Source organism: Phodopus roborovskii, unplaced genomic scaffold (assembly GCF_943737965.1).
Source record: "Phodopus roborovskii unplaced genomic scaffold, PHOROB, whole genome shotgun sequence".
NCBI classification, from domain to species: Eukaryota; Metazoa; Chordata; class Mammalia; order Rodentia; family Cricetidae; genus Phodopus; species Phodopus roborovskii.
This window is the reverse complement of record NW_026126459.1, coordinates 28,067,356-28,092,537: the sequence shown is the minus strand read 5'-3', so window position 1 is coordinate 28,092,537 and position 25,182 is coordinate 28,067,356. Positions and strand designations below refer to the sequence as shown.

Below are 25,182 nucleotides of genomic sequence, written 5' to 3'. Positions count from 1 at the left end.
AAGCAAAGTGATTGGCTCATGTGATTTTTTGATGTATACATTGTTTTTCATTTATTAACCCATATATTTCTTTTACTTTTATTTGAAATGAAGAATTCTGCCAAATTAATACTACATTAGCAAATTTCCTGGATATTTTCCCACCTACATTACATGTGTAAGGTAAAGTGATGATAAATACATTTTGTTGAATGAACTGATACATAATTCTGTGTGCAATGGCAGTATGTATGAGAACCATGTGTCCTCAAATGTTTAACATCATGTTGGGAGAAGATCAAAATTCTTCCCGACAGTACAGTTCAACAGTCCTGTTATCAAGTCCACTGAGAAGAGTGTCAACCAAGACACTCTAAAGGAACAATCAGCTTTGAATAGCAATATTTATATTATTATTACATCAGATGCTCTGGTAACAGGAACCAAATCATTACCTTTGCCATCATCAGCAATAAGTCCATGTTTGCACAACTGAGTGATATTTATTCATAAAAATGAAACGTGTGGGCTGAGAAAAATAGGTCAAAGGTTAAAGTCTCTCTCTGCCCAGCTCTAACTTATGAATACAAAAATTAAATATGTATCTTTAGGATGTATTTATAGATAATTAAATGAATATACCATATAGTTTAATTTATTTAAAATCTTTTATTCTCAGTAAAATCAAACATATCATTGAGTTTACATAGAAATACAATTTCCAATCATGTCTTCATAAAAATTCACTGGTGAAGTAAATGTTCATATTAATGACCAATTATGTACTATTTGATCATGCCAGTAGCAGAACCAATCACCATTAAAACTTGGTAAGTAACATATCTTAAATGTGCAAATATCATTTTAGTACTCTATTGTGTTACAATTGATAATAAATGTTTTCTAAATATATACCCAGTACATAAAGCTTTTTAAAGTACAATAAAAATACAAACTCTATCTGTTTAAAAAAAAAGCCAATTAGATGGCTTCTAAACATCCTCATTATACAAATTCCAAAATACTATCTGACAAATAGAACAGTAAGGACTTCCTGATGGAACACATATTACCCACTAATTAAGGTTTAACTTAGCAAGTATAACAGAATGTAAACAGAAAGGCACAGCTATACCACAAAACATGATAGTACAAATATAATGAGTATATTTGATTTCTGTTCCTAATGAAAACGTACTCTTAACAGCTGCATAAAACTCCATAAGTAAAAATCTAGTGTTGACAAATTTCCCATAGATAAGCCCAGAATTTTCTTACTTTATTTTCTTATATTGTGATAAATCACGTTAGAAATTTGACCATTTTAATATGCACTACTACCGTTAGTATTTTACAACATGGGCAAATATATTGGAAGCATATGTTTTCAAGGGTCAGGGTTCAACAACATAACAGAATGAGTACTAGAGAATTTTATTGCTCATATTCAAAATGAAACTTGTAGTGGGATATTCACTTTGTCTCCTTCTGTGGCACTGACCACGCCCATTGGGGGTGGAGCCAGGGGCGGAAGTGACCAGTGGAATTAGGTCCGAAAAGGAGCCAGGGATTGCTCTCTTGCTGGGGGATGCTGAGAAGAGAGCATCCTGTGGAACCTGCTGGTGTTCATCTGTCTAGGTTGTAAGTTATCTCTCCCTGAAATAAACATCTGTTCGGCCTAATTGTTTACCCTGATCCTTATTAAACCTCATTAGAAACTGAAGAGAAATTTCTGTGAAAAGTATATTCTGACTTTAACACAGCAAATTAAAATTTAAATTGTTAAATATTCTTAAATTTAAATAGAACACCTCTCAGAAATTTCAAAGTATCAAAACTAATGGAAGTTGTAATGTTGGTAAGAGAAATAACATATCACAGAATATCTGAAAAATATTGGTAAAATAAGAATAGACAGTAGGCATTACATCTATTGCAAGCATACATTTCATTTCTTAATGTATCAGATCAGATGTTGGCCCAATGTGATACTAATATGACAACACATTAGAAATAAAATTTTAAATTTTTCAGGGAAGGCATTTCCCCCCACAACTGTTACTTTAGAGACAAATTGAACATTTTTTAGAATATAATTTAAAAGACTGATGTTATTATTTCATATTTATTCATATTCTAAATATATTTTATATAATTACTATTGGAACTTATATTCTTACTTTATCAGGTAGAATTTCATAAGGTGGTAGCATAATAGCCAAATTTTAGATTTTCATGATGAGATGAACATTTTATACACAAAATGACATCTCTCTAATGACTGGTAGGCTGTTTACTGGTATCAAAATAGAATATGTATAGTTTGACATTTGTCTCTCTTTTCAGAAATTTGAAAGATATCAAAGTATGGCTTTGGGACAAGGGTAATGAACTAATGGACTGGAGAATGAACATAAATTTCAATTGATGATTATTTAGAACACAGACAAGTCAGATATTTAGAAAAAAATTGTCTTTCAATAAAATTCAGTCATAACACAAAAGAGAACATAAAAGTCCAATATACATTACACTAAGTTCTGCCTAAAGTAAGTAATAAATCAAGAGTGAAAGTAAGGAGATTTTTACTTCAACAGATTTAAAAACATTTAGATATTTAAAAATATATTGGCACAGTATGATAACTGTCTTAAACTAATGAATGATATACATAGGTATATAAACAAATTAAGTGTTAAGTCTGGATCACTCATTCTTGATGTCAGCACCTGCTGTCTAACGGGTCGAGACAAAATACCGTGCCTTCAAGGGTTAGTCCCATTTTGAACCCCTCCTGTAAAGCAGAATAAAATTGTTAAAGTAAAACACTAATGGGAAAAAAAATCCTATCACTAAGTAAAACAGAAATTAAATTCTTCATGATTTTAGTAAATGCAGATTTAGCTTTATCAAATATTTATACAGATGTAAATTACTGTGAGTTCTTTTATATTTAGTGACATTTTGCTATCTTAAGTATTTGAGTTGAATGTGTATAAGAAGCAGAAGAAAATGTCAGTCTAAGACATTGAATAGTTTTACAACTTATCCATTTCTTTTGTAGCAGACATTTTTAACATTCCATTTTACTTTAACTTGTTTACTAGTTCTTTAAAAGTTCTCTCTCTCTCTCTCTGTGTGTGTGTGTGTGTGTGTGTATGTGTGGTGTGTGTGTGTGGTGTGGTGGTGGTGGTGGTGTGTGTGTGTGTGTGTGTATGTATGTGTGTGTGTGTGTGTGTGTGTGTGTGTATGTTCAGAAGACCAGCAGAGGGAGATGCATCTCCTGGAGCCGGAGTTGTAGATAATTGTGAGGCATTCACCACAGGTTCTGGAAATTGAAGTTAAGTCCCCTGCAAGAGCAGTTCACTGCTGAGCTCTTTGTTCAGCCTCTCTATTGGGGCTTCAAGGTAGCCTGACGTATTAATAATATCATATTTTCTTTCTGGCTACCACAGTCCACATCCTTGGTCAAATACTTTTGTAAGGGCAGTGCTATATCCCAAACAGAATTCAGTATCAGGGACTACTACTATTCCATCTGAAAGCTGTCCATCAGTTCTGTTGTTGCTTTTCTTTTCCAAACATGTTTACTATTTTTTTTTATTTCTGAAATTATAATTATATCATTTCCTCCCTCCCTGTTCTTTTTCCAAAATCTCTCATATACTCTCTCTCTGTTCTACTTCAAATTTATGACCGCTTTTTTTGGTAATTGTTGATAAAGGCATATCATGCGTGTGTGTATGCGTATATATAGTTTCAACTTTGACTCTATCTCTTTGCATGCTTTAGAAAGTAAGATGCCATTTAGTTTTGAATGTTAAGTGAATAATTGTCAAGAAAGTTTTATGTATTTGAATTTAGGTTTGGCGTTCAAAGCTGATGACAATGGAGTTATGTTGTCCATATCAAGGTTTGACTAACCCTAACCCTTTTTGTTTTTGGTTTGGTTTGGTTTTTTTACGACAAAGGTTTCTCTGTGTAGTCCTGAAAATTCGCTTTTATAGACCAAGCTGGTCTCCAACTCAGAGCTCTGCCTGTCTCTGCCTACAAGGTGCCAGCTGGGATTAAAGCCATGCACCACAATGCCTAACTTCTACTTTTCAAAGAAACAATTTAATTATTACTTTTCTCAGATCCTCCAGTCTTTCTCCAATCTCATCATGCCCCTGGCTTACAAAGAGAAGCACAGATATGTGCTAATCAGTAGAAACAGAGGTAAGAATGTGGGTTTCCGTGAGAGGCATTGTGATATTACCCAATTATATTCATTTAAAATCAGCATTTAAATACATTTATATTTGTGAAAAGCAAATATTGTTATATACAGGAGGCAAGAGCTTTAAAGATGTAAACATATCTGTAGTCAACCTCATTACGTTTATTGCACACAGACTACATAGTATTGTCAGTACTGGAAAGGTATCCAAACTTATTTCCACAATTTAGATGAAAATTATATTCAACAGGGTAAAGATCATAGCAGTTATTAATAATTTTAAAAAGCCTGTATAACAATAAGAACTATTTGTTATGTGTATTTGTTAATAGTAAAATGCTTTTAAAAGTGAGTACTGAAAGTATTACTATCCCTTTTTACAAACATTTGGTTGCTATCTAAAGGCCTATACACTGATATCTTCTAGTATACTTTGAATAACAGATGATGATAAATGGATGATATTTAACATATAGATAACAGATAAGTAGCTGATATGATATAATATAATACAATATGGTCGAGGGACAATTTGATGCCACACAGCACTTTAAAATTTTTTCAATTCATTATAAAATTACATCAGCTATTATTTCATTATTCCTGAAAATGACAGTTATCAGGGCTGTCAGTACATGCTCATGGTATAAATCTACAAGAATAGAAACTTCTCTGTACATTCCTGACTACCCTTCAACAGTTTCAGTTTTGTTCTCTCAAATTTTTAAGCCTCTGATTAAAAATGAGGCTTATTCATTTAATGTAATGATGGGACGTATTACTAGCTAAATCACGAAAGAGTTACTCTATAATTAAAGCATTAATTGTATTTTCATATGAAACAATTTGCTGAACTATATTTTTCTATTTGAAAGTACATAGTAGAAAAAGAGACACTATGTTTAGTCCTTCTTTATATGTTCTTATGGAGTGTTCAAGTTCATGAGAACAAAGCTTTTCTTCATAGAATATGTTATATATAATTTTCTAGTATGTTGTATGTATTGTTTATCTAAAAAATAAATTTCCTGTTAAATAAAAATGACCCTTGAAGCTTTTTTAAAAATTATTAGTATGTTTGTTTTGGTTATACAGAGCACATTCACAAGTGGATTAGCCAACTGTGACCTTTTTGTGAACCTGGGCTTATTTTTGCTCTGTTCCTACAATTACAAAGATACCTGCAGGCGCACACAGGTTTGTGTGCATATGTATATGGATGAATGTGGAAGCTAGAGACCAGTTTGGCCATTGCTCCCTAGGAATGCCACCAACCTCTTTGAGATACTCGCCTGGAGGTATATTTCCTTCATACACAGCCCCTCCACCCAATTTTTAAACAGTTGAATTGATAGTTGTGCATAACTCTTTTATTTATACACTTGTCATTGTTTTAAAACATATCACATTGTTTTATGCATGTGTGTTTATATGTTTATGTATGTGTGTGCACTGGTGTATGTGTATATGCAAGTGTGGGTGTATACACACATGCATGTACACATATATGAGGCCAGAGATCATGTTCCAGCAATGTCTCCCATGTCCTTTGAAGCAGGGTTTTTCACTGGCTTTGAACTTCCTAGTTAGGTTACACTGGCCAATAAGCCCCTGGAAATGCCTGTCTTTGTCTCCCTAGTATTGCGATTACCATGCTTATGAATTGTAAGACTAAGGTGCTCATATTGGCATGGCTAGCATTTTACCAACTGAGCTAACCCCTTGACTCTATATTTCATTATTACAGTTCATTGAATATGTCCATGGCTATCAATATTATCCTATTCCTTTGTCTTACAGAAACACATGCCTTGTAGTTTAAATTCTTTCATCAAATAACTCCATGATTGATTTCAAATATATATTAAATTGTCCAATTATTTGAAATGAAATGTTGCTTAACATTTCTGCTTTAATTTGTACATGCACAAGATATTCTTAGAATTTCAAAGATAGCCTGTAACTCTTAGGAATAATTGAGTTTTAATCCTCTTTAAGAAAGAAGAAACCCCAAATACTTAGCTAAGAGGTTTATCACTAGCATCATATAGTGTTCACAGCTTAATACAGTATATTGGCATTTTATATAGCATGTAAAGATACAATAGCAATATGATATGTGTATATTAGTTAGTATAACAAGATTAATAACAAATTCATTATAGATTCAAATAAAGAATATATTTTACTAACTGTGTTAAAGTGGCCTTGCAAGTAATTCTTGAACTAACAGACACACATAAAGAAGTGAAGAATGAAATACTGACAATCACTGAAAATTTACTCTGAAGATCTGAGTTTGAAACCTCATTAAACACTCATCACACACTAGTCATATATATCCATCCGAAATTTGTTTGAGTAATTATTAAACAAGACATGCAAACAGAAAAATTTTACTTAAGAACATTTTGTTATCTCTTTAAATGATGAAAATGAGATACCAACCATCTCTGGCGCTACCCACATGAAAGCATGAGAATAAAAAGACATTAAGAAAATATTAGAAACATCAAACCCACAGCATCACACCCGAGTTTAATATTACCTGATCACCACATTGCTAAATCACTTCTTTATTTTCTCAGACTGGGTTCCTACAAAAGTCTGAAGGTTTATCTTTTAAAACCTATTGAGGTTTTGAGTTTAGAATTAAAAACAAAAGGCCTCCAGGAAAGACTTCATGATCTGCATCACCCTGAGACAGCTACTTCTCCTAGCTCCCATGCTCGTGTTCTACAGGCATTGTCCCAGATAGCTTATTCGAATTAGCACAGATGACAACAAAGGAAAGGAATTAATTCCAGAGAGGACACAGCATTATGTCTCATTAGCCAGCCTCATTTAAGTGCAGTTTTCAAAGAAATTGAGATATAAAGGTGAGAAATCACTGCCATCAGACATAATGCATTTTGAGAAGAACAGAAGTTTCATAGAGTGATCTTTGTTTCACCTCCCAAATGCTATACATCTTAATTTATTAAAGTTCTTAATGTGAACTTTTTTGATGCTATGATTCCTAATTATATAAAAGCATATAATTAGGAAATATATTACTATTAATTTTTTCAAGTTAAAAAAATTTAGTAAATTTTTAAGGCTCTAATGTTTTTGTGGTAAAGGAATTATAAGTGATTACATTTTGGAAATTTTAATATAGTCTTTGAAAACATCAAGGCATGTTTTAATAACTCAACCTTCTAAATTCAGACATATTACTAAACCTAGAACCAAAAAGATGCACACATAATAACTAGAAAATAAGGCTGGCAGCATGTCACTTATCCAAATTAAAGTATATTGATATTATTGTTTCAGGGAAAGGCACGTGTTTGCCACATTTAGAGCACAGTTTGTCCTCTGATTTGGGGGAGGGGGGTGTACCAGGGTGGTGAAACACAAGGAGCAAGCAGGTAAACCAAGACAACAAACAGGAACAACTCGAACACCTCACATTAGTGTCTCAACCATCTCATCTCAGTTGGTTCCAAGTAACTGGTGCTTTTCTGGATTTTATCAACTATGAAGCTTGTTATGTACAATATGACCCAAATGTGAAGGGTACATATAAAAAGAAGTCTTCATTCTAATCTAAATATGACTGCTTTTCCATCATTGCCCATTGTATGAAACTTTAAAAACCAATTTCTTACAACTTTCAGAAAAACCTAAAAAAAGGAGAGAATTAATTGACCATAATCCTAAAGAAGTTATCAGTGGAGTCTGCTTTCTCAGTAGTCCAGAACTCTTGAGGCACAGTTATAATATGCTTCTTTTCATAAATTTCTCTTCATCCAACCCCTTTAAGTTTGGAAATTCAGAACTATTAACACTGAGACAAAAAATTTTACAATTTCATGCCAATGACCTTTAAATTCCTGATTTAAAAAAAATCAGAATCTTGACATTTTGAATTAAAAAAATAAGCATCTACTTTCCATTGTATATTGAATCAATCAAAGAAATAAAGAAACAATTCTTAGCATGTGTAAGAGTTTTTAAGAGTAAGTGTTATTATTGTTAGTCTAACTTCATTAAATAAGCCTTTATAGCAACAAGGGATAGAGTTTTTGTATAAATATAAAATATAGAATGTGTGGTCCGGTCTGTTAAAATAATCACCTGCATCTCATCTAATTTGGACTGAATATCTGGAGGGAAGTCCCCTGCTCCACAGTTAAATGGGTCAAAAGGTTCAGCTCCAAAAAGGTCCCGTTCTATAATGAGAAAAAACATTTGGTGAGATGGTCAAACATTAGTTGAGGCATAACACAACCAGGGTTATGATTTAAAAGTATGAATTTAATTATAATAGCATAAGTATTTACATGATTGAATGAGCTACTGATTCTTATAATTTATGTTGGGTATTCTTGAACTAAGTAAGCAAAAATATCTTTTATGATATTAAATATTTCTGTCAAGATGGAATCAGTCATGTTCAGGATGGTATTAATTACCCTAGACAAATGTTAAGTTCTCATTCATATGTGAATTTTAGTGTCAAATATTTATAATTGTGTTTAACAGAGTATTTAGGAACTAGATTGGGATTATTGGTAAAGAAAGTGTAGGACGATCTAAGGGAGGCGAATAGTATAACATAGATGATATGAAGGGGAAAATGCAGAAGGGGGTTTAAGTAGAAAGAGGGGTGGAAGAGTAGGGCAGAGGATTGGAGAAGGCATAACCAACACTAATGATGCACAAAAATCATATAGAAACCTACTATTTTGACATGCTTCGTGTGTGTTTGTATGTTCATATAAAAGAGTTTAATTGCAGTTATGTAACACATAGGATAATGTTCCTCCCAGAAACCATAGGTTGGCAAATATAAAACCAAATATCAAATGTGGATATCTACTTTAGAGGTCGATCCAGGGTGTTCAATAGTCCCCACAAATAATAGAAGCCTTTGCTACAGTTCTTGGTGGCCAATCAGAACTTTATGGCAAGATTTTATTGTCAAAGACTACACACTTGGGTCACAGAATATGGAGAAATCAAGTTGGCACTAACCAGGAAGCTCTTTTCACTTTGGCCAGATTTCACAGGACTGTGGGTATTATTTAGGCTTGGCTACTCGAAGGAAAAAACCATTATGAAAAGACTTACCCAGTTTTGAAATCTGTGAGCTATGATAATGACTGATGTGGTAAGATAGGACTATGGATTCAGTAGTGGAGCATAAGTTAAGTGTCAGTGGAGTGCTCAGCAACAAATGGGATGTCTAAATCATTCACACCTCTAATTTAGGAACCATTTTGCAAGAGGAGCTAGAAAAATTGCAGGAGCCAGTGGTCAGGGTGGATAGGAGCAGAGCAGTGTCATGCAAATATATAGTCTCTGTTCTCATAAACTCATAGTAGCTGGGATGACCTGCCCAAGATCAAGCTACTCAACATTCTGGAGTGTAGTAGGAAGGAGCTCATGAGCTCCTGACCTCTAACTGAGGAACTTTTACAGCTATTGCATTCCAGGTATATGAAAGTCAGTGTTCTTTAAGGAAATGTGTAGCTCCTGCAAATAGACCCACACCCATGAGTACATGAACAACACAAATTAGGTTTGGTGAGTTATATAAGAAAGGGGTACATGAATTGGTCTTGGATCTGGGGAAAGTTATGGAGAGGAGGAGGTTGTATATATCAAAATGCATTGTACAAAATTTTCAAATAATTAATAAAACTAATTTTACAAAACATTTGGTCATGTGTTAATATATATAATACTGCTACTTGAGGGATAGGGATTCTAAAGAATTCAAGGTCAGTTTTGGCCATGAAGACAAAATGACTGTGGTCATGATAAGTTGCTTTCTAGAGAATTTTCTATGTCTTTAGTGAAACTATTTAACAACATTACCAATATTTTGTAATTGACCTATAACAACACTGATGTTTTATTGTAGAATCTAATGATATTATTGTAATCCCATATGAAATTTCTCTAACTCCATTTGTTGCTGCCTTACAACACAATGGCAAAGCAGTGTGTAGAATTTGTTAAGTTAGCAGTTTACTTGTAGTTTATAAATTTGTATCTCATTTTTACCAGGAGAAATTTTATGTTGTTTTGTCACGAACAGTATGAAATGATAGAATTTTCATAAACAACAATGAAACAAATTTTTAGCAAGAGTTCTAAACTGAAAAAAACAGATTTTTATTTAAAAAAATGATAAGGATGCACGTCAAAACAGTTTCTTAATATGCACAACTGGCTGTATTTATATATACATATATGTATAACAATAATTAAGAGGAAGGTCATGAATTTGAAGGGAGGTGGTTAGTGATGGGGAATGCTCCTCTGTATATGTTTGTCTTATTGGTTGATGACTAAAACACTGATTGATCAGGCAAGATGATAGGTAGGAATAGGAGACAAGGAGGATTCTTGGAATGTAGACAGAGAGGAGTCATCATGTGATCCCAGGAAGTGACATAGCTGGGCCGAAACTGCCACTAGCTAACCATAGAGGTTTGGGAGTCTATATAGACAGGGAGGAAGTGATGTAACTAGGAAGAATCAGAATATAAGCTAGGACAAATAGGAAATTGCTGTCTTCTCTGTGGAAATATAGCAGGCAATGGAGTTGCAGGTCTGACATTCCTGGTAAGCCAAGACCATGTGGAAATACTTAGATTGATAAAAATGAATTAGTATTTAAGGCAGAGCTAGTCAATAAGAAATGCTAGTCACTGGTCAACAGTTTCATAATTAATATAGCCCCTTCATGTTCATTTGGGGCTGAAGAGGAAGTAGGGCTTGCTAGGCCAGAAAAATCTCACCTTACAAGTTAGGCATTAAGAGTGAGGGGAAGACACAGACCCCAGTCTGGCGGCTTGGGAACCAGCATAGGACCGAGCCAGGCCCCCTAAATGTGGGTATCAGTTGAGAGGCCAGGGCATTCTATGGGGCCTTGGCAGTGTTACCCTGGGAGCCCATTCCCTATGGGGGTATACTCTCTCAGCCTAGATACACTGGGAAGGGTGTAGGAACTGCCCCAAATGATTAGATAGACTTTGATGATTCCCCCATGGGAGGCCTCACCCTTCCTCAGGAGTGGATGGGGTGGGGAAGGGATGAGGGGTTAGTTGGGGGAATGGGAGGACAGAAGGGAGAGGGAACCGAGATTGGTATGTAAAATAAGATTGTTTTTAATTTAAGCATAAAAAGAAAAACTGATGTAAGTACTGAACTCATGTATGAAATTCTCAAAAAAGTAAATATAGAAAAAACAGCTAGACATAGTGGTTCACATCTTTAACCCTAGCACTTGGGAAGCAGAAACAGTCAAGTTTGTAGCTGTGAGGTTGAGGCAAACCTGGTCTGGATAGCGAGTTATAGGACAGACAAAGCTACACAGTGAGATGCTGTCCTGGAAAAACAGAACAAAACTACAGAGGACCATGGAGTTGGCTGAGCTTAACTGCCTAGAGAGGTATGCATCATAGGTTTATCGGGTTAGAGTCCATGGATCCTGGGACACAATGCACCTTCCAGTTCTTTAGTGACCAGTGTACTCCATCAAGCAGTGAAGCATTTGAGCTGCTTTGTGTTTATCTGTATGTTTCCTTAGTAGTCACAGAAGCATGGAAGCTCGACAGGACAATTGGTCTTAGACATTAATCTTGTGTGCCCTGTATGGCTTGCAAACTGTATGGCAGGACAACTGTATTGATCATGGTTATTGCCATTATATCCTGTTCAGATAAAGGTATAAAAAGTCTGATTTCTCTCAATAAAATTGTCACAACCTCTGTTGTGTCCCCTCCAACCTGACTTGATTTCATTCCTCAAGGCCATATCAGGTCAACATGCCCTGTAAGTAAAAGAAGGAGCGTACACATAACAGAAACCAAGAAGCAAACAAACAAAAGCAAAACCAAATGAACACCCCAAAACTGGAGAAAGAACAACAGGCAACTAAGTAAGACTAAGAGTGGGAGAAGTAGTCTTCCTGAGGGATTAGCAAACCAATTGCTTATCCTGTACCAAATGATTAGTCCTGAAAACATATATGTAATACAGATGGGGAGGTTGTATTTATATATAGGACCATATGTATGTGTGTGCATGTATGAACATACACATGTAATATAATTAAATATGACAAAAATTTGAAAGAGAGCAAGGGGGTTTACATAGAGGGCTTAGGGGGGAAGGAAAGGAATGGGGAAACTTGTGTAATTATACTGTAATATAAAAATTATTAAAATTAAAAAAAATCACTCAGCCTCTATAGATACTTTAAACAGTTGCCTTCATGTACCTCACAAACACTTGAAAGTATGCATTCATTTTGTCAGAGAAGTATCCATGTTCCCTTGAAGAGGGGTAAGGCTACAATTATCTGTGGGTATAAGGACAAATGTTTAAAGATTTTTGTTAGGACTTATGTTGCTAATTTGGTAAATTAATAGTTGTAGATTCTCCTCCAACAACCATGACATCACCAGCTGAGTAGTTTGCTAAGTTTCAAAACTTCTCTTTGCAACAGACAGAGACCACTTCAGAAAACTACAACCAGTCAAAATGCTGAGTTATGGAGCCCAGTGTCAGTGAATGCATCTGTAAAACATTCACAACCAAGGCTCAGGGGACACTGTAGAAGAGGGGGCAGATACATTGTAAGAGCATACAGGATTTTACTCCTTGTAATGGCAGAAGCTACACCTATAAATTCTCACCAAACATGACTTCCCAAAAGTGAGCTGAAAAAGAATGACATCTATGAACATGAGAAACTGGATGAAGAAGAGTCCACAGGCCTCAACCCTACACACACACACACACACACACACACACACACACACACACACACACACACAAAACCAAACAAAACCCCAAAAAACAAATACTATAGGTAACCTAGTAAAGCTAGTAAAGGGGAAGCAGAAGAACTGATATTCCCCATAGAAGAGCACACCAACTGGTTGCTCAGTTCCAAACAGTCTGCCCTGTAAACATGATTCAAATATCATTTTAGGACACAAAAGGTTATATTTAGGAATTTTAATGCACATAATATACATATATGCATACAATGACAATTAGTGGAAAGAGGTCATGAAATTGAAGGAGAATGAGGAGGAATACATGGAAAGGTTTGGAGAAGGAAAAGAGATGGGAAAATGTTGCAATTAAATTAGAATCTCAAAATAATAAAAGTAGCAAAGTTAAAATAATGTTGGTGATTGATAAAAATTAAGAAATGTACTTCTTCAGAATAAATTAAATACAACAGTAAATTAAATAAAAATTATACAAGGAGTATGCATTTACACATTTATATTCCTACACTTCTCGGAACCTTATATTTCTAAATTCAGTACCATATAAGAAAGATTTATGTTACTCATCCTCTATCATAGTCTCTAAGTGGCTCAGTAGCTCAGTAGTTATTTGGGGCTGACGCAGCTGTGGGACAGGATGGTGGGAAAATTCTTGTAACAGGTTTGTTACATTATTTTCACAAAATGTAAAAGACTGAAATACACCCAAATATAGCAAGAATACTAATATATTTAGAGTGCTTACTGATCTCAGTAGATCTGCTGGGTACTGGTGGGAGCTGTGTGCCATTGCGAGCAGGGGTTGGAGACTGCTGTGATATTGGGGAAAATGGTACCATATCAAAGATGTCAGTGGAAGGAGACTTCACTGTCATATTGCTGGCCTGTAATGAAAACAGGAATCAGTGCAATGTCCCATGCAGGCATAATACTATCCTGAGAATGTCATATACATGTAAAACACACAAACACACAAACACAGCCCTGAAGTGAGTCAGATAACTTGCCATTCTGTAAGTGAAAAGTGGTTAATCATAGTTTCTTGTGGTTTAAACTAATACAGCAAATGCTCACTTAAAACAACAAAAATTTATCCTCAAAGCAGACAGCAACAATAGTGTGGACACTGTTGAAGATGGATAGGAAGGTATGTTGGGCTTTTTTTATATTTACAAACATTTGTCAACCCTGTCAAAAAATACCAAATACCTAGAAACTATTTGAATGAAACTGAAAGATTTAAAATTGACTTTGCATGAGGCTTTTAAAAGAAACAATCAAATGGAAGAAACTATTTCCTTAATTATAAATATTCAAATTTAATTAAAATACATTTTTGTATTTTTTTTATTGGTTTTATGAGACAGAGTTTCACTGTATAGCTTTGGAGTTTGTCCTGGAACTAACTTTTGTAGATGAGGCTGGCCTTGAACTCACAGAGACCGACCTACCTCTGCACTCCCAAGTGCTGGGTTTAAAGGTGTCTGCCACCAATACCATTTTTGTATTTTTAGAGGTAAAGCATATTAATTTGTATTTATAAGTACAAGAACAATTAGTTGATATTCATGGCAGCAATTTTTCCTGAATAATTTCATGTTTTCATAATAAACATCAACCTTGTAAAATAAATTAATAATCAACAAATGAATATCCAAAATATTAAATTATACTATGCAGGTCAGGACTGCAAAGATATATAGAAATATCAATATTCTCTGAAAATGCAGACAAAGATAGTGCAATATGGGAGAATTAACAATTTGTCAAGCAAGGTCAAATATAGGTATGGTCTTCAATGGAAACTGTCATAGCTGATTAGAGGATGAATTCTTTAGAAAGAATATGAAGAACTTTTGACTTCCTTATTAGACTATGCGTAGATTGCTCAGAGTGGCTCATTGTGAAAGTAGAGTTCTCAGAACAAAAAGAACAGGGGGCTGGTTATATATAGAGAGAGGTGGATTAGTTGTTCAGCTAAATTGTTAGTGGATTTTTCTGCATAATAGTTTTCATCATTTCCCCCTTCAACACCTTACATTATGCTCCTCACCCTTCTATATTTGGGAATGTTGTTCTCCTAATCTTCTGTCTTCCCTCACTTCTATATCTCTCCTTAGGACATAAAATTATTAAATCTTACTAGAAACCAGCTGTATTGCTTTTTCTCTCCTTGCTTCTGTACTGATCCCACAACATATTTTCAGTGTTTCTAAACTTCCAGGATTCTCTATTAAGCAGGAATTTAAGAAAATAAAAATATCCCATAAAAGCCCCAGGTCCCATCACAATAATTCAAGCTACACTTTTTGTTTTTGATTCGCTTTGTTTTGCTCTACATGAAAGTCACATTCTACAAGAATCTTTTGAAAGCGGTGAATGGATAGTAGAGTTTTTTTGCTCAGTAAGTTACATTAGGCCTTGGATTTCTGCACTCACTGGCTGGCTTCAGCAGGACACATTTAGAATGTAGTCGCACTAATAGTCTGAATGAAACCAAGTGAGTGACAGGAGAGACGGAAATGGAAGACATGGTTAGACAAGAAGATGGGTCATAACTATTGCTCCAGAAAGAGGATGGGCATCTCAGAAATGCACGTAGCACATGATCACACACTCTCTGTGGCAGTGTAAAGGGAACCAGAAGGAAAAACATGCTAAGGCGGAGAAAGAAAGCTTGGAGAAAATGAAGAGCAGGAACGAAGATTGTTTGGAAGAGAGTGGTGAAAATTTCAGGAGAAAGTTCACTAAATCAAAACACAGCTGAAGGTGAATATCCATACAAGATTTCACTGATTACTTTTAATTGAAATATTGTCATATTTCCATAGTTTTAACAGAATATTAGGATCACCAGGACTTCAGAGGAAGACAGTAGAGAAAAAAACTGAGAAAGCCTGTGATGTATACTCTAAGCTCTCAGTGATTGGATGTACAGTAGGATGAGCAGACATTAACATGGGAGAACTTCTGGTGAATCCTTAGTGATTGCAGAATTTTCTAATGTTAATATGCATTTTAGTAATCTTCCAGTCTTTGGAAGTATAACTGCAGCAATATTTACATTTTTCACAAGTAAAGTCCATGTGTTTGTAGGATATACAACTCTGTAAGCTCAGAAGCAAAGCCAAAATCTAAAAACTGTGACTCAGCTCCCCTGTCCATCCTGAAAGAAAGGTGTTCCCCATGGTAGACACCCCGGGAAAAGGAAGTTAACAAAGACATCATAGAAATTGGAGGTCATACGTAGCCAGCAAGTAGCATAGTAAACAGGGTCTGAGTATTAAGAATGGGGAGTCATTATTCTATCACAGACACTTCCTGCCAAGAGCTGAGTACCCTCCAGGTGTCAGATTCTGTAGTTTCTAATTATTGCAACAATAAAGGCTCCACAATTGAGCCTTTATTCATTTACTATGACACTATATGCAAGAAGCAGGAAAGAGGCAGCCTACTACATCCAATGGATTTTCCCTCATCAGAGGCCCTGGAAGGATGGAGGTATGGAATGAGGCACTATTTCATTGCTGAGAGAGCATGAACAACAACAAAAAGATTCCTCAAGATAAAAGCTTAGGTTTTCCTTATCTTTTGGTTTTGTAAGAGAGGGAGAAATGCTGGATACCGAATCAGAGAGTGTTGCAAAGACCCCCAGTATAAACAAAGCTAACAGCAACATTAAAGAGAGGTCTTAACCAAGAGTGCATCAAGGCTTGAAATGCACAGATTCATGAGCATGTGGCCAGATGGGAAGCTGAGAGCCTGACTCAACTCAAAACTGCCACAGGTATGCAGCTGTGTGGTAGGGTAAGATAGGCAGCCCTGTTCTCACTAGTTTCCAGATGTTGATTCATACTTCTAAAATTTAATTTTATGGTACTTCTCAATTTGCTTTTTTAAAAATTAAAACATAGTTATATCATTTACCCATTTCCCTTCCTCCCTCCAATCCCTCCCATATCCATTCCATGTAATTTCCTCATTCCCACTCGAACCCCTGGCCTTTTTCTCTTTAATTACTATTGCTGTATGTGTACATAAATGCATTAATATATAGGTACATCCTACAGAGCCCATTTGGAGTTACTTGTTCATATATGATCTCAGGGCCAAGTACTAGATAGCTCATTGGGGGCTCATGCATGGGGAAAACTAATTATTCCTCTCTCAGAGTTGTTAATTGCCTATGGCCCCTTTTTAACATCATGTTAAAAAAAAAATAACCCTTAAAACTAAAGAATCCTGTAATTTGAAACTTATATTACCAGGAAGTACTTTCAGATCTAAAGTGGGTTTATAATTTCTTAATTATGAGGCCTATTATCTTTTATTTCATTTCAAAATCATGTAAGTTAAATGACTGTGACTAGTTTAGCTACACATCCCGAAAAGAAACCTGAAACAAGGCTCAGTATTGTGAGAAGGCACTGTGTGGTGGAACTGCTTCCCATTCCATAGGCTTTGTCTCAGGATCATCTGTGTACAGCCAACAATTCTGAAGCTGGGAGCTAGTAATCATTTTCTGTGGGTACCAAATGTTCTTTACTGATGTTCATGTTTAAACTTTGTGCCTTTGTTTAGAGACTCACATTTGGCTTGTTGTGTAATTGAGAATTTTCATAATGTGTTCTTGTCTAGCTTGAATTCTAGTAGTTGAGAAAGTACTAGGTTTGTTTACCCACAAAGAGGTACACATTTTAGGTTGTAATTGTCTTATCGAGGCTAATCAGTGATTGCACAGTAAATTATACAAAATGAGAATTTTATACAACACTGGTTGATTGAAAGGCAGACACTTGTTTTACCCAGCAATAGACAGTCCAGTATTCATTGCAACTGTAATTTTATTTATTTAATTTTGGGGGAATATCTTGATTTCTGGACCTAGTAAAATAAAGTAAGCCCTCAGACATAAGAATCATGAGGAAAAATTTGATGTAACTTGGTGTGCCCACATTTTATAAAGGAACAATCTTTTGAAGGTGTTCATGAGGCCAAGAGGGCAGAATAAATGCTCTTTTCAAATATAAATATAAGTGACACTGCCATGTGAACATAATGAATGGAAATCAGCTTGCTCCTAGACGATTAGTCCCAAATGGCAGAAAACCAGCCTCTCATCTATTGCCAAACCACGAGAACACAGAACAAAGCAAAGTGTGGAGTCAAGGAGCAGAAATTTCTCAGTATATCTAAATGAGCACCACTTTTTAAAGCCAACAAAAAGATTTTCACAATCTCAACATAAGGAGATACCTATTATGCGTAATATCAAGACCAATTTCTTTTGTCAGAAAAGCAACCCATGACTTAGGCATCTGAGTGGAATTTAGGACTGGGAAAATCCTGTGATGGGATGTTCAGTAAAGAGGCCATCTGTTTGAGGGGTGCTCCGCTCAGCACAAACACTGAAAATTCATTAAGCATATGATGATAATTTAATTTGTGCATAAAACTCACACATATTATTATATGTGGGATCATTAATCAATTTCAGTATTTCTTCAACTACTATCTAGACCACTGACTCTACTTCTTTAACCAAACTGCTAGCAAGTTTGATCATTTTGTAAGCAGCTTATATTTTTATTCCTGAACTCAACACAAAAAGGTAAAATGTACTGCATGTACAGAATCTCAGTTCCAGAGTAGGCTGTGGGAATTCTGTGGAATGTTCGTTCTTAGCATGAACTTGAAGGTAACAATGAAGTTTCACAAGAACAGATGTAAGTTATCTCTAACATGACAGAAATGTGTTAACCTGAAATCACATGGAAAACCATTAAGGGATGCTTAATAGTTTAACCCATTCCAAATTGTTAAAAATGGATATCCATAAGCATGACTACTTCATATTAAGTAGTTGAGGGTAACAGATTCATTTTTAAAATTTTACTATAAGGAAGGTGGGAAATTATTTTTACAGTGATAAAGTAAATATAGCTGTACTTAGTACTATGCCAGCTTATTTCACTGCTGTGTAAAGAAAATAGAAGAAAAGCAAAAACATTTGTTAATAATCTCATCAAAAAAGCCCTGAAACCATGTACAGACAAACAATAAAACAGACTCAGTAGCTTGTACTTACATATTTGTGAAAATATATGCATAAATATATATGTATGTAACAATAATAATAAAAGAAAAAGAGGCTATCAATTTGGGAGTAGGGGGATGAGATATCCATGGAATAATTGGAATAAGGGTACCTGACAGGGGCTGGAGGGAGGTAAGACAAGGGGGAAATTGATGCCATTCTATTCAAAATAAAAATATATTGAAAAATAAAAAATAAAAGTAGGTCAACAAAAACCTATTAACAACATTTTCAAAACTATTGGCTCAGATGTGTCCTAATTCATAATTTTAGTAGTATTACTTAACTTTATCTAAACTTTAGAAGTCTGGAATACTTTTAAATTGACACTCATTTAATAACCAAAAGGCTTCTATGTTCTTTTTTGTACACCCATCATTTGCTTATTGTGAGAATAACCATTACACACTCGGGAAAAGTGGTTCTCACATTCAACTACCAAAAAGCCATGACCTTTTTGGTAGTTGAATGACCCTTTAACAGGTGTCACATATCAGGTATATCACATATCATATATTTATATTACAATTCGTGACAGTAGCAAAATCACAGTTATGAAGTAGGAACAAAAATAATATTATGGTTTGGGGTCACCACAACATGAGGAACTGTATTAAAGGGTCGCAGCGTGAGAAAGGTTGAGAACCACTGTTCTAGGAGGTGTCAGAACTGCAGTAAAATCCTTAAGTCTATTCCTCCTGCCTAAATGAAACTTTGCATTCTTTAACCAAAATCTTACTGTATTCAAAGCTCCAAAGCTCATCTATAGCCTCACCGGTGACTCCATCTTTTTTTAAAAAATTTATTATTTTTCTTATTTTACATATCAATCCCAGTTCCTTCTCTGTCCCTCCCTCCCTCTCTTCTACCCTCCCAGTTCCCCCAACCACCCTCCCATCCCACCCACCCCCTCCACATGTAGGATGATGCTTTTCTTGAGGGGTCATCTAAATCTGTCAAGTCATTCAGAGTAGGGACTAGGTCCTCCCTCCTGCCTCTAGGTTAAGGAAGTATCCCTCCATGGAGAATGTGCTGCCAAAGTCCTTTTCTGCACCAGGAAACATCCTGGCTCTACTGTCAGAGTTCCCTGGGACTGCTCAGGCTTTCTAACTGAGACTAGGGGTCTGAGTCTGTCCCATGCTGGATTCCCAGCTATCAGTCTGGGGAGACATTAGCTCCTCCTGCTTCAGGTCAGCTGCACTGACGCCACCTTTTCACAGGTACCCAGTGTTAGTGTATGGCAGTGTCTGCCTTGAGACAGGTTTACAAGATCTGCTGGGTGGGAACTGTTTGTGAATGTGTCCCAAATCCATTTGATCCTCCCAAACCTTCACCTTCAATGAAAAGGCCTCAGATTTCTGTCCTCAAAGAAAGGACATATGCAAATATTCTTTGGGTATGCACCCAAAGTTATGACACACTATTTTATTTTTTGACCACCCAAAGACTAAACCAAAGCACACGTGATGAAATCTAGAAACAACTACTTAAGACTTACTGGAAAAGCAGCCTCCCTGTGTTTCACAGCAAGACTTACAACAAGCATTTTAACATGGCTCAAAAGGGTGTGTGTTGCATTTTGCATTTTTGGATCCAAAGCAGAAGACAGAGCTGTTGTCCTGTATCTTGCGAAAAGGGAAACAAGCCAACGCAAAACAACCCAAAGCCCTTGAATGGAGCATAAAACGAAGGGAAAAAGTAAGAAGGATTATTATAAGAATGCTAGGATCAAAAGTCCACGAAGCATATTGTCTGCACTCAGGAGACTGCCACCCTGTTTCTGCTCAGTTATAGCAGCTGACTGTCCTAGTGCTATCAGCAATGGACATACCAACTCTTCCAGTACAGAGGATGAACAAACATGAGTTTAAAGTAAAAAGAAAAAAAAAAAGGTCAAATCCCAGGTCATGCTAGTTTGAAGCCCTAAGCCCAGTTCTCATAGAAGCACCCTTCATCATGATGACGACTGGTGATCCTTTATGATATTAAGTCTATAAAATTAAATGTTTCTAATTATATGTAAATACTATATATGAAAATTGTCAAAATTCTTCCAACAGTTTAGTTGTCTCACAATTGTGTTCGGGGCCACACAATCATGCTGTAAGTTAAATAGTGAAAATAAAATGTATTATGAAGATTATTAGTGGCACAGAGTATTAAACAGGGACAGTGTTCAGTATTAAATACATCTTTGCTAGAAGAAAATATAGCTTTAAATTACACCTCTCTCAAAAATAATCCCCTTTGCTAGACTCACTTAATAATGGCATCACCCTTGATATCAAGGAAAGGATTTCAAAACAGATCAGGTCAGACACAAATAATTTCATGACAAATGTTTGCACGATGTCTGAACAGAATCAGCCCATGTGTCTGAAGCAACGGCATCCAGTACATGGTCTTGTTCTCAGTCTGTTTCCTAAAGTGAAGGTCATTCCTGCAGGGCTAGACTGCATGGCCATTGTGTCTAACCCTAGTCAACAATAACCAACAGGAAAGAAGGGCAGGATTTGCCACAAAGGGAGAAAGTATATTAAACCTTAAGATCAAAGACAGGTTTAAAGTATTTTAGAAAACATGGGTGGAACAAAAAAAAGTAACCAGAAAAAGCATCATGCTCTGAGCTACCTACAGAATTTAAACATGAAAAAGCACTCTGCTGAGCAGTCTTCATCTCTATCCAGACGTAGTTTGGGTATTGAAACACAAAATATGATTTGAATTGGTGTGGGATTCGTGCTAAGGAGGTGTTTGACATTATAGACTCACCCACTACTTAATGTACTTACTGGAGAGGATGACACTTGAGTTATTCTCAACCGGTTTTCTAAATCTTGTACCTTATTTTTAAGTTCCATATTTTCTGTTTCTAAATCTTGGATCTAAAAAAAAAAATCAAAAGATTATTGAAAAATTTTCAGGATTTTTTTTTCTTGGAAAATATTGGCTCTTATCTCAGCTACATTTAGCAAATAACATTTTACTCTATTAAAATTCAAAAGTTCTCTTGTATACAAAGAAAATTAGTTGACAAAGCTAGGGAAATATCAGAATGTCATAGGCCACTGGAAAGACATTAAATTTTAAAACATATAATGTGTGTTATAAATGTTACGTTCCTAGTGCTCATTTCTTGGTTTTCTTGTTGAGCTGTACAATTTATACCCATGATCTTGGAGTTATAACCACAAATCAAAACCACGGCTTGTGAAGACTGTAGGGTGGAGAAGGGGCGTAATTGAATTACAAAGCAATCTGATCTGCATGGGAATCCACTTACCCAGCATCTGCTGCCTCTGCTGCTCTGATCCCCATGAGAAGCATCAGGAAGTGAAGCAAAGTCACATGAGAACACTAAGTTCTTGTGGGAATTCAATATAAAACAGTTAAAGACCATGCAGAGGCCCCAGGATGAAGAATTATAGGAATATGGTGATAGCAGCACCCGCTGTGTGAGGGACAATTAATGGCAGGCCTTCTCAGTTTGCTCGACCATAGGTGAACTTCCCTGTATGCATATCAGACAAATGTGAGGTCAGATGCTTAGGTTACTCACTCTTTTCTGCATTCCGGCAATCTGTTTTCTTGTTTCCACATCTTTACCTCCAGATTCTAGAAATTTCCTGTATGCCAGGTCAAATGCTTGGCCAATTGTTAATGTTATTTCTTCAGCCTTTATAAAAATCATACAATGAAGATCTGCATATTAGTAACAATATATCAATCTGTTTTTACCCCCACCACCCCCCAAAAAAACAAACAACCCAGAAGTCTTTGGAAACATTACTAGGAAATGCTCTGCACTGGCATAAGTACCTGATGTCCCCTCAGCCTCCAGAGTAAAGTCAAGTGTAGAAAAGAAGGCCACCAGTGAGCAGCTCTTCAAGTTAGAGAGTGATGTAGGCTCCTGACAGCCTGGATTCTGTTTAATTGAAGAGCTTTATGCAGAGCTGTTTGGGGCCCTTTCTTAAATACTTAGTACCAATTAAATGCAATCATCGAATTGAGTGGTTTCTCCTGCTGTTTTGTTACTGTTTCTTTCCTAAGGAGAAGGGGTTTTAAACTCTGGGCGGGTAACTTGAATAAAGGCACATGGGGGTGGGGGTGGGGTGGTGGAGGGTCCACGGAAAATTCCAGGGAAGACCTCTCTAGACAGTACAGCTAGGTCCAGGTGGTTCATTGTTTCTCACAGAACTAAGTAGTTTCAAACAGCGTCACATCTTAAATATAGGAGATTAGAGAACAAATATGAAATGCTACATGAGGACTTCTAATTTTCAGTGGTGTGAACAGTTCCCACTTTTGTAAGATGATGATAATTGAACAAAGTGTAACTGTCATCTAAATTGAACTCAGCATACATTCCACCAAGAAGAAGCAACTATAGACCCCCAAGTCCACTGCCCCTGTTCCTTCTTCATCTGAACCTCCACAAGTTCATTTGCATAAAGCATTCATGAATATGCATTCACTTAATTAACCCGAAGAGTCTTAATAAGGCATTAATTGATTAAGTGCACAGGCAAATGGTCATAATAAGAGGAATTCCTATTTTTAGTGATAGGAAAATAGTGGTAAAATTAAATATTGAAAAAATCCCACTTTAACAAACTGAATTTGTAATAGATTTTAAGTATTATGAACTACCTAAGACAAAACATTTTTCTTAAAACTTAGATATTTAATTGACACTGTCATTTCATTAAAGGAGGGCTTTGCTATACAAAATAAGAATAAAATGTAGGCTGTTTCAAATATTAAAGTATGACATATGACTATAAGAACTTATAAATGTTTCTACATATTAGGTGCACTGGATTCCTTCTATATTATTGATGCAAGTGTGTCTTGACAATAACCCAATTTACTACAGAGAATTAGTGGAAGTTGTATTAATGTTAAATTTTAGTAACATGGATCACTTAGACCAGGAAAGGGACCTGCAGTCCATTGTACAGCACAAGGGGTCTTCATCTAAATTAGAAACAAACAGAAAATGTGTGGTTATTTGAAGCAGAGTCACATTGTATAGCCCTGGCTGGCCTGTAATTCACCCTGTGGACAAGGCTGGACTTGAACTCACAGAGATCTGCCTGCTTCTTCCTCCTACGTGCTGGAACTAAAGGTATGCACAACTGTATACATTCTGTACCTGCTTTGAAGCTCTGCTGCCATCAGTAGATATCTAGGCTTGTATTCACTTAAAGTAAGGGGAATGTCTGGCTTCAAATAGGCCTTCACTTTTTTTGTGTTTGTTTTTGTTGTGGGATATTTGTACATTGTGAAGATGTACTGCTGTGAATGGTATAATAAAAATCTGAACCGCCAATAGCTAGGCAGGGAGGATAGGTGGCTTTCCAAGGGGAGAGAGGAAGAGGAGGAGGAATCTAGGCATATTAAATGAATTATGCCAATGAGACACCAAGGAGACAGGGAGAAAGTTACATATACAGATGAAATAAAGGTCAAAAGCCACATGGTAAAATGCAGATTAATAGAAGCAGATTAATTTAAGTTATAAGAGCTAGTGGGACAAGCCTAAGCATAGGCTGAGCTTTCAAAATTAATAAGTTTCCTTGTTATTATTTGGGAGCTGGTTGGCAGGACAGCAAAAGACTGCTTACATGTTTTAGATTTACCTTCAGTTGCAAGAATTTGCATAGAGAGGTCTTCTTAACATTGTTTCCTGCTCTTTCCAATAGTACCAAGTCTCAAAGCTACAAACCAAATCACAGCTGGGATATGGATAATACGGCCAAAGCACAGAAAATTTCATGACAACAATCCTTCACCTTGTTGTATTCCTTTTCCAACCTATTCTCACCTTCTCACACCATCTGCAAACATCACCTGGTTAGGTTTCTATGATTTTGTCTGTTTTGGACTACTACAGATTGTGGAACACCATGCCCTGCTACTGGTCTTTTCTCTTATCTGGAGAGCCATTGGACTGCTGTATGCATTGACAGCTCAGTCCTTGGTAAGTAGTGTTCTGGGGTTGGAATGTATGAAAGGGTGTTTATTCACCTATTTTTTTTTAGGGTTTTTAGGATTGTAGATTGGGGCTATTAGCAATAAGC

The 25,182-nt window shown here is 35.9% G+C and overlaps 1 protein-coding gene across 2 annotated transcripts in view; it reads right to left on the bottom strand.

Annotated features, from left to right (window-relative positions):
- Positions 1-628: 628 nt before the first annotated feature.
- The window catches only part of Gulp1 (GULP PTB domain containing engulfment adaptor 1), a 235,411-nt gene continuing 210,857 nt past the window's right edge, over positions 629-25,182 (bottom strand). The window contains exons 7-12 of one of the 2 annotated variants that reach the window (XM_051190105.1): positions 22,659-22,775; positions 22,383-22,406; positions 21,892-21,984; positions 13,748-13,886; positions 8,321-8,415; positions 629-2,773 (exon numbers count right to left, since the gene is read on the bottom strand). In XM_051190105.1, the coding sequence (XP_051046062.1) occupies positions 2,702-2,773; positions 8,321-8,415; positions 13,748-13,886; positions 21,892-21,984; positions 22,383-22,406; positions 22,659-22,775 (540 nt within the window). In that variant the 3' untranslated portion in view covers positions 629-2,701. The remainder of the gene's footprint in view (positions 2,774-8,320; positions 8,416-13,747; positions 13,887-21,891; positions 21,985-22,382; positions 22,407-22,658; positions 22,776-25,182) is intronic. The other variant, XM_051190106.1, reaches the window with a different exon arrangement.